This window comes from Silurus aristotelis (genome assembly GCF_946808225.1).
Source record: "Silurus aristotelis genome assembly, chromosome: 5".
Lineage (NCBI taxonomy): Eukaryota > Metazoa > Chordata > Actinopteri > Siluriformes > Siluridae > Silurus > Silurus aristotelis.
Window position 1 is genome coordinate 33,737,889 of NC_139578.1, and position 10,696 is coordinate 33,748,584.

A 10,696-nucleotide genomic window follows, 5' to 3' on the forward strand; every position below is an offset into this window, starting at 1 on the left:
TTTTTTTTCCCGAGGACTGAAGCATCGTCTCTGCATGAAAACATCTCCCTCTGCCTGCGTTTCTTCTCCGAGGCTGAAATCACATCGGGTTGATAAATAATCACATTAAAGGCGATAAACTCGTGGATGTTGGAATCCTCAGGTAAGTGAAAGTGAAAGGGATTTTTCTGAGATGTTGAATGGATTCGTCCTGTCGCCTTTCATCTACAATAAATAAATATAATATAAAATAAATAAATAACTTGACCCAAGCGACTGACCGACAGACAAAAAGCCCGAGCGTCTCTCAGAAACCTGCCTGGAGCTCATGCAGGCCTTCAGGCTCCTCATGGGTTTCTAACGTGCACAAATATTCAATACAGCAGTTGAATCTTTCACACTTGACCAGTAATGTAGAAATAAATGTGGTGGTGTTGAAGATTTGGGGATTTTTGCCTGCAGTCTTCACATCCTTCAGCAGGTTCTGATAGACATCTTCTGCATGCATGACAGGAGACAGGTAGATGTTTAGATATGTGAGTAATAGTTCTATACAGTTAAAGGGATTTAAACACTTCCATGTGCTGGTTAGTGGAGTTGACTAATGAAGGAACTTTGTACAACCCCAATTCCAAAACATAGCAAATGCTGAAAATGTGGAAATGTACCATTTTATGGTGGAAAAAAAGGTCATTTTCAATTTGATTGCTGCAAAAAGATAAAAAAAAAATAGTTGGGACGGGGCAACAAAAGTCTGGAAAAAAAGTCTGATATTAACATTAAACAGTTTTACAGCTAGTTGAGTTCATTGATATGATTTGAGTTTTAGTGCCACATTTAAAATAAATCTTGGATTATAAGATTAAAAGTGTAGTAGTGTGAGAATAAATCATGGTATTTTGAGAATAAAGTCGAAATATTTTGAAGTACTGGCGAGCGCCAGCGAGGGTGTTCAACTCCTTTACGGTGGATTGCTATGATCATTATCCTCATAGTTTCTTGAGAAACATCTCTTTTTCTAATAGTATGCAGGTGTAACCATCGATGTTCTTAAAATTGACCACTGGTTGCCATTTCAGACTGCACAGACGAGGTGATCTCCTCAATTACCATTACTGCTAATTCTGGACTTGTGCCATAGTTAATTATCTTGTATCCCAAATTCCTTGGTTTTTTATTGATAATGAAAATTAGCCAATATTTTGTTGAGTGTGTTATTGTGCTGCTGACTGCTAAAAGTTTTAAAATTCTTTATATTCTGTGTGGTGGCCAGTTTACAGCAGTGACACATCATGAGTTTACATTAATTTGTACCTTTAATAGGCATTTTTGCATTTATAAAGCCATTCGAATAATAATAAGTTCTGACTGTTAATACGCAAATGAAAACAGAATCAACAAAACTGCATCTAAAGTAGCATTCCTATGTCTTTACACCCTGTTTAATGCTGCTCAGAGGGATATGTAATGCTTTAACCTGCACGTCCAAATGCAAAGATAATGTTTTTATATTTTAAACATAAAACATTGAACACTGAGTCTTGAGATTATAAAAAAAAAAATTTAGATACTGTAAATGTGAAATTAAAACCGCCAGTAGGGGGCAGCAAGTCACTGTTAAAAGTGAATCATTGCGATTGAACCGAGTTATTTAAACGGGTGATTCATTCACGGAACGCCATCATGTTGTTCATAGACGCAAAACAGTGCTGTGGATTTGTTTTGGATTATTTTTGTTGGTGAAATCGAGCAAAAACAGGCAACGTGGTTTATGTCTCTTAATATGAACTTCTGGTTTATTGAACTGTTGTATAAAATCAAGATCACATTTGTAACTGTGGTGATTTTTCGAGAAATAATGGCACTTTTTCATGCAATATTGATTGACTACATGAAATGATAAAAAATTTACTTTCCCCCTACACAATTGTTCCAAATAAAGTGGATGGTGAGTATGTATATATAAATCCTGTTTTAAACGGTACTGAACAATTGTTCCTTTTTTTTCCCGTCCCAGAAATGAACGAAACCAAAAAGCTCTTCTCCTGCTCCTTGTGCTCTCTTTCCTACAAATCTCAAATTGACCTCCACATTCACATTGACACATGCCACTATGTGGAATCTGGAGAGATTAAAAATGAAGACGTGACGCCCGCAGGATGCTCCAGAAGTCAGCAGAACCCTAGCGGAAATCTACCATCTAGCACAGATCTCAAACCAGGGGAGGAAGATCTTCAGCAAAACCAAAAATCTGGTAGTAGTTTTACTGATCTGAAAACAAGGCAACAGCTCCAAGCCGGAGAGAAACCGTATAGCTGTACTGAATGTGGAAGAAGTTTTAATTGTCAGGCTAATCTTAATGTTCACCAGCGCATTCACACTGGGGATAAGCCCTATAAATGTCAAGAATGTGGAAAGAGTTTTGCGCAGTCCGGTCATTTTCAACAACACCAGCGCATCCACACGGGGGAAAAGCCCTATCAATGCTCGCAGTGCGGGAAAAGTTTTACTCGTCAAGCTAATCTCCGGACGCACCAACGCGTCCACACAGGCGAGAACCGTCATCAGTGCTCGGAATGTGGAAAATGTTTTACTTACCGAAGCAATCTCGAGATACACCAGCGCGTCCACACGGGCGAGAAGCCCTATAATTGTGTCCAATGCGGGAAGAGTTTTGCCCAAGTGGGCCATTTTCAACAACACCAGCGCATTCACACGGGAGAGAAACCCTATAACTGCTCTCATTGCGGAAAGAGTTTTGCTCAAGTGGGTCACCTTCAACGGCACCAAACCGTCCACACAGGAGAGAAACCATTTCCATGTTCGCTCTGCGGAAAGAGTTTCGCCGAAAGCGGTACTCTTAAAACACACATGCGGATTCATACGGGAGAGAAACCGTACCGCTGCTCAGTGTGCGGAAAGCGTTTCACCAAAAGTGGTAGCCTGAAGGCGCACATGAGAATTCATACCGGAGAAAGGCCTTACCAGTGCCTACAGTGTGGGAAAAGTTTCTATTCCCGCAGCCCTCTTCTAATCCATCAGCGCATTCATACGGGAGAGAGACCCTTCCAGTGCTCGTTGTGTGAAAAGAGTTTTTATTGCCGGAGCCGCCTCCGGATCCATCAGCGTGTTCACACAGGAGAGAGACCCTTCCAGTGCTCGCAGTGCGGGAAGAGTTTTTATTGCCGAACCCATCTCCAGATCCATCAGCGCATTCATACAGGCGAGAGACCATTCCACTGCTCAGAGTGCGGGAAGAGTTTTTACTGCCAAACTCATCTCCAAATCCATCAGCGCATTCACACGGGAGAGAAGCCTCACGTCTGCTCACAGTGTGGTAAAGGTTTCAGTCTGTTGAGTACTCTCAAAGTACACCAGCGTGTCCACACTGGGGAGAAGCCCTATCATTGCCTGCAGTGCGGCAAGCATTTTGCTCAAGTGGGTCATCTGCAGCAACACCAACGCGTTCACAGAGCACGAGAAAAGCCACCGCGTGCCTCGCAGTACGCAAAGGGTTTCGAGCGAGTGGATCACAAGCGCAAACCTGCTCACACCAGACAGTTGTTTCGCTGTTCACGGTGTGCGAAGATCTTTACCGAAAGAGGTGCCCTCAAAGCGCATATACGCATTCACACGGCCGAGAGACCTTACATCTGTTTTCAGTGTGGGAAAAGTTTTTATTACTGGACCTACCTACAGATACATCAGCGCATTCACGCCGGAGTGAAACCGTTCCACTGCCTGCAGTGCGGCAGGAGTTTTAGCCTGCAGAGTACCCTCAATGTTCACCAGCGCGTTCATACGGGGGAGAAGCCGTACATCTGCTCGCACTGTGGGAAGAGCTTCAGTCTGCTGAGCAGTATCCAAATACATCAACGCGATCACGCCGGAGAGAAATCTTCTGTCTGATTACAGTACAGTGAATATTTTATTATTCGAATACATACCTTATAAAGTACTATAGCCTGATAAAGTAATAGTGTTCTATCTTTTTTTTACTTGCAGGTAGAAGTCAGCAGTCGTACTGGGAAGTCATACTGGGGAGGTGGTAGTTTAGTGGTTGAGGTATTTGGTTTGAAAGGTTGTGAGTTCAAATCCCAGCCACACCAAGCTGCTACTCATGGGCCCCTGAACAAGGGGGCCCCAAAGATGCTCAGTTGAATGACTGATATAAAAGTCGCCCTGGAGATGGGCGTCTGCCGTTAATGTACTGTATATTAAGCTTGCAGGACAAAGAAAGACCCTATTCATTGAGCGCTTACATTTGTACTGCAGTTATTCTTTGATTATTATAAAAAAACATGATCACTAGTCATAGTGATTGAAGTTTGCTTGTTCTAAAAGGAGGTGAGGTTTCTCCTAACTCCTTCTCTAGCCATTGGAGGAGAAGTACAAAGAAGAGTCCTGTACACACTTCTACTTTAGAGCAATCATGTGTATTATTGAGTTTATATTGTGCAAGTTCTTTTTTGTGTTGTCATTTATTTGGTAGATCTAGATCCAGATTATTTACTCTAGCTTTTGTTGAGGAACGTCTTCAAGAATTGGTTTGAAGAAGTGAGATCCCTCGCTAAGATTTCTGAGAAAGCCAAATTTCTCTTCCTTTCTAGGTTTGGATTCTGGAAAAATCATAGTATTGAATGAAGTTTCCCCAGAGGTCCATTTTGGTCCTTTTAAAAGTAAACCCAAAACTAAAGGTTGATTTTCATGAACATGGTTGGAAAGTTCCTGACTGGTTTAAGCTCAGACTTTATAGACTTTAAACACTAATTGAAATTGCTGAGAGCTGAGCAAAGTGTAAGATAGTGTCCTATACTCTCTTCATTTTCTTCTTTCTATTTATTCAGCACTTAGGGCATGTTTATCCCCCGAAATGCCCCTCACTTCAAAGTAGGTGTTTCATAGCTTTTTGCACCTGTCTCTTTGTGTTATGGATATGTGTAGAATAGTTTATTTAAAACAAAAAACTACAAGTAGTTTTAAAGATATTGTATTCATTTTATAAATAGTACTTTCTAGAATGTGATCTAGAATGGATACGCCCTGCTCTACTGGCAAGGTCTTTTTGTTTGTAGGCTTTTTGAGCTGTATTTCGTCCCACCAGATGGCATCCATTGAAGAGGACAATATAGCGCCTCCTATATGTGATAGCCTGCCATTACCTGAGAAAAATCTCATAAACATAAAATGCTCATCTTTAATCAACATTTGTTTGTGGTGGAACAAACTACACAAAAGTCATAGCTGACGCAATATGGGCAAAAGTTTGTGAACCCCTTAGCATAAGATCGGTATGTGCTTTTAAACATACCATTGCACATTTATTCCCCAATTTGCTGTTCTAATAATCTCCACTCTTCTGGGATGATGTTACCCCCGATTTTGTGGAGATTTATTCAGCCATGAGGGTGTTATTAAAAGCAGGTACTGATGTAGGTGAGTTCTATAGCAGTAGATCTTCCACTCCAACCCATGTAAAGCATATCTTCATGGAGCTGGAATTGGTTTTGGTCTCCTAGGTGAAGTGAAGGGAAGATTTGATGCAACCACATCCAAGGACATGCTGTACAACTATGTCTCAGTAAATTTGTCTATATAATGTAGGTAAGCTCTAAACATTTCACTTTTCTCGACATCTCACTGATAGTTATTCTAGTGTTGTATCCAATACTGTTGTTTGATTACGTTTCTGCTTCATAACCTTCCTGTTTTGATTCCTATTTAGTCTACATTATGGTTTTGTCTTTTCGGTGAACTTGTGTTAAAACACGGTGTGTGAATACAAGTCTGTGAATTCTTTCAGCATTATCTAATAATCTAATAAAGAAAACCTGAAGAAATTACGGGTTATGTTTCTAAATATTGGAAATTGTTTGTGTGTGTATATATATTATATATTAACATCAGCATTAACTTGGATTGGTCTGTTGGATCGGACCACACGGACCAGCCTTCGCTCCCTACGTGCATCAATGAGCCTTGGCCGCCCATGACCCTGTCACCGGTTTTGATTGATACTGACTACTGCAGACCAGGAATATCCCACAAGAGCTGCAGTTTTTGGAGATGCTCTGACCCAGACGTCTAGCCATCACAATGGCCCTCGTCAAAGTCACTCAAATCCTTAGGCTTAACCAGTTAGTTAGTTAGTTAGATAGATAGATAGATAGATAGATAGATAGATAGATAGATAGATAGATAGATAGATAGATAGATAGATAGATAGATAGATAGATAGATAGATAGATAGATAGATAGATATTGGGGGGGGGGAGTTGTGGTCAGCAGGATCAGGAAAACCAGTTACATGTATATTAGGCTTTTAACAATGGCCATAGTTTCATTGTATGTTATGGTTTGGCACTTTATGACATTAGTAACTGCAGTAGCAGTAATAATGATAATAATGAGCGTACACTTTATGCTAGGGGTCCCCTGGCCACCAGATCCCTCATTGAGTTATATTTATAAAGGACCTCCCTCCTGCTATCCCTTTCTTTCCAAAGATCTTTAGGTTGAGGGGGATTTATTGGATTTTCTTCTTTTCAGATATGGCTGGGATGAATTTTTACACTCTCCAGCCCAGTAGGTGGCGGTAATAAACAGAATCTTTTAAAAGAAAAGAAGAAGAAATAAAAAAAAACATCCTTTCGCACTTCATACCAAATCCTGCAGGTACTTGAGAGGATTTTAGCACAACAGCACAATCTGACCTGGGTATGCATGGACGTGGGTAATAGTGTTCAAGTCCAGAGGTAAGTCCAAGTGAAAGTGAGTTCTGAGCTGCTTAGGTTCTGACTGGATCTCTATTTCACCTGTCATTGCTTACATTTTCCTCTTTAGGTGATCATAATTGCGGACCTCACATCATCGCAGTGTTGATGGAAATGATAAATATATTGTATGGCATAAAAAAACAAAACCAGACCCAGCCTTTAAATATTAACATTTAAATGTCAAAAATGGGGCATCATATGAGAAATTGAGTCATTTAAGCATAAGCACAAATTTCAGCCTGAAATCTGATGTAGTAAAAATCCCCCATGGCATCCTCTTTATAACTGTACTGCAAAAGTAAAACCATTTCTCACCAGCAGGGCGGCACTGTGGGTAATTTTGTCTCCTTATAGCTCTTTGGTTCAACCCTGAGCTCTGGTGACTCTCACACATTCTTCTTGTGTTCTTCTGGGTTTCCTCCGGGTTTCTCAGGTTACTTCCACTGCTCAAAAACATGCAACTCAGGATACATTTTTACACCAGGTGCACCACAACACTTTACCAAGATAAAGATGTTCCGGAGATGATCAAATTCTCAACAATAGACTTACGTCAGCTTGTTTAATCAGTAATATTTTAGATCATCAATCTGCCACCCACCACGGGGTGCCTTTTTACTAACATGCTTAGCTTTTATAATGTGAATATTTTCAGTTTATTTGTGAATTTATGAAAGCATGATATCTTAAACTTCAGATAGCCAGACACTGTAACTATGGCAACTTAGTTGTACAAAAAATCAACAGTTTGAATGTACAGATATAATCTAACCACATCCAAATACAAAATAATATCTTGCTTTTTAATTGATGCCAAAGAGCTTTTCATTGAGAGAAAACACTTTAGGTCTAAATTGATATTTCTTTGGTGGTTTATTTGATTTTTAGTATTTGAAATTTGGATTCATTCGAAATTATAATGTTAGGATAATAGCTGTGTCTGCTCTGCTGAATTTGGAGTTACTAACTATTAGATACAGAAGCAGATTAAATAGGCCTTTCTACCACATACTGGGAACCATAATGTTGCCCAGTAAACCCAATTTGCTGCTGCTCAAAATGTCTGAAATACTGCTGTTCAGTATGCTTGACCTGTTGCTGCCTAATGTGCCTGTCAAGCTGCTGCCCAGCATCTCTGACTTGCTGCTGCCCAGTATACAGAAAAAAGAAAGAAAGGTACTTTATATTTGGCACATGTATATTACAGCACACTGATATTCTTTCTTCACATATCCTAGCGATATTAGGAAGCTGGGGTCAGAGCGCAGGTCAGCTATGATACTGCACTCCACTAGCACTGAGGTTAAGCTTTGTTTAGGACTCCCCAAGAGTGGAGGCTTGGCGATACCGGATCTTGAACCCCAACGTTCCGATCAGTAACCCAAAGCCTTACCCACTGAGCTACCACATTCCTACTGCTGCCCAGTCTGTCTGAACATCTGCTTTTCAGTATGCCTGACCTGCTGCTGTCCCTTGTACTTGACCTGCTGCTGCCCTTTTCCCCTGACCTGCTGCTGTCCATTGTACCTGACCTGTTGCTGTCTATTGTACCTGACCTGTTGCTGTCCAGTGTGCCTGAGATGACTGTTAATTGTACGTGACCTGCTGCTGCCTCATATTTTTAGCATACAAAGATTAGGCTGGCTTTTTCTACACACTGTTAAAAACCCTGTTTGATTGTTAGTTGAGATCCATATGTTTGAAGTGGGATGTCTAAAAGGTCTTTATAAAAAATAATGAACACGTCTTTGTTCTCCTTAATTCGTGACACTGGAACGGTGTACTGTGTTCTCATAAACACTTTTAATTTTAACTTTCTTTTTTTTATCTACAGAAATGAACAGCAATGTGATCATCTTCCCCTGTGCCTTGTGTCCACTTTCCTTTACATCTCAAACTGAACTCCACAACCACATCGAGATCCTCCATTATGAAGCACCAGGAGAAATTAAATATAAAGACATGATGCCTTCAATATGCTCCACTAGTGAGCGGAACCCTGGTGGTAATTTATCTTTCAGCACCAATCACCAACCTGTGGAGGAAGATCTTCACCAATACTCAGATTGTGGGAGTGGTTTTACTCAAGAAATTGATCTGAAAACACCTCCACAGCTCCTTGTAGGAGAAAAGCCGTATAAGTGTTTGGAGTGCGGGAAGAGTTTTGGTCACCGCAATACTCTTCGGCAGCACCTCCGTATTCACACTGGGGAGAAGCCGTATCAGTGCTCGGAGTGTGGAAAGAGTTTTAATCACCACACAAACCTCCAGACACACCAACGCATTCATACAGGAGAGAAGCCATATCGGTGCACGGAGTGTGAGAAGAGCTTTACTCACCACAGCGCTCTCCAACGTCACCTTCTCATCCACACAGGAGAGAAGCCGTACCACTGCGCCGAGTGCGGAAAGAGGTTTAATCGGCAAGCCAACCTCAAAACGCACCTTCGCACTCATACAGGAGAGAAGCTGCATCAGTGCTCGCAGTGCGGCAAGAGCTTTTCTCACAAAAGTGCCCTCCAGACACACCAGCGCATTCACACGGGAGAGAAGCCCTATCATTGCTCACAATGCGGCAAGAGCTTTGCCCAGCTGGGGCACCTCCAACAGCACCAAAACCATCACTCTGGAGAGAAGCCGTATAACTGTTTATACTGCGGGAAGGGTTTTGCGCAAATTGGTCACCTTCAGAAACACCAAACCGTCCACACGGGCGAGAAGCCCTATCGCTGTTCGGAGTGTGGCAAGAGTTTTACTCAGCCGAGTACTCTCCAAACGCACCGGCGCATCCATACGGGGGAGAAACCGTATCAGTGCTCGCAGTGCGGGAAGAGTTTTACTAAAAGAGGAACTCTCAAAGCACACCAGCGGATTCACACCGGAGAGAGACCCTATCAGTGCTCGGAGTGTGAGAAGAGTTTCACACACCTGCTTAGTCTCCAAATACACCGACGCATTCACACGGGAGAACGACCGTACCACTGCTTACAGTGTGGCAAAAGCTTTATTCGCCAAACTTATCTCCAAATACATCAGCGCATTCACACGGGAGAGAGGCCGTATGTCTGCTCCCAGTGTGGGAAGAGTTTTAATCAGCTGAACACTCTAAAAACACACCAGCGAGTCCATGCACAAAAGAACTCAGATGCTCTTGAGACATGAGGATTGATCGCGATGTCTTCAATCAGGTCGATACAGTGGCACCTCTCAAGGGCTAGGAATAATGAACTAGCAAGTAAACAGTAAATCTTTTATTCAAGGCAAGTCTTCCGAGGTGTTCCACTAGTTTAGTACCTTTCAAATGTGCCCCACAGTAGGACAATTGGAAAACCAGTGACAGGGGATGCAGTGGTTAGTACCAACCAAAGGTTTTCCAATGAACCTGCTGCATGGGGAGGTGGGAGCTCAGTGGTTAAGGCTCTGGGTTATTGATCGGAAGGTCATAGGTTTTGTTCCTGTGTACAAAATATCTCTAAAACAAAAACTCATCCACAACAACACACAACCTACATCATGCTGAGAAACTCCTACATACATTATATGGCAAAAGTTGGACACCTGCACATAGGATTCATTAACATCCCATTCCATATTGAGTCCCGATTTGTTGTTGTTGGAAGCTCCTTTCTTCTGGGAAGCTGTTCCTTGAGATTTTTTTTTTCGTGGAGATTTGTGTGAGATTTATTTAGCTACAATGGTGTTAGTAAAGTCAGGCCTGGGGTGCAGTCAGCATTCACATCCATCCCAAACTCATTTAGCAGGAGCTCTTCCACTCCAACCCATGGAAAGCAGATCTTCATTAAAATGGCTTTGTGCACATGGGCATCGTCATGCTGGAGCAGGTTTGGGTCTCCTAGTTCCAGTGAGGGGGAAAATTTGATGCTCCAGCATCCAAAGACTTTTTGTGTCCAAAGACAAATTGTGTGTCTCCAAGATTGTGC

The 10,696-nt window shown here is 41.8% G+C and overlaps 2 protein-coding genes across 2 annotated transcripts; both read left to right on the forward strand.

Moving 5' to 3' along the window:
• On the forward strand, positions 1-5,819 carry LOC310725873 (uncharacterized protein). The gene is made up of 3 exons (XM_083540979.1): positions 1-142; positions 1,997-3,893; positions 3,985-5,819. The coding sequence occupies exons 1-2, from the start codon at positions 127-129 to the stop codon at positions 3,886-3,888; spliced, it is 1,908 nt and encodes a 635-aa protein (XP_083397105.1). The 5' UTR covers positions 1-126; the 3' UTR covers positions 3,889-3,893; positions 3,985-5,819.
• A 795-nt stretch (positions 5,820-6,614) lies between these two features.
• On the forward strand, positions 6,615-10,213 carry LOC310725882 (uncharacterized protein). Its single transcript, XM_083540994.1, has 2 exons — positions 6,615-6,734; positions 8,590-10,213. The coding sequence occupies exon 2, from the start codon at positions 8,592-8,594 to the stop codon at positions 9,915-9,917; it is 1,326 nt and encodes a 441-aa protein (XP_083397120.1). The 5' UTR covers positions 6,615-6,734; positions 8,590-8,591; the 3' UTR covers positions 9,918-10,213.
• Positions 10,214-10,696: the final 483 nt, after the last annotated feature.

Bases quoted from the DNA above. Each gene is read 5' to 3' on its own strand.
- LOC310725882 (XM_083540994.1), top strand. From the start codon at position 8,592: ATGAACAGCAATGTGATCATCTTCCCCTGTGCCTTGTGTCCACTTTCC.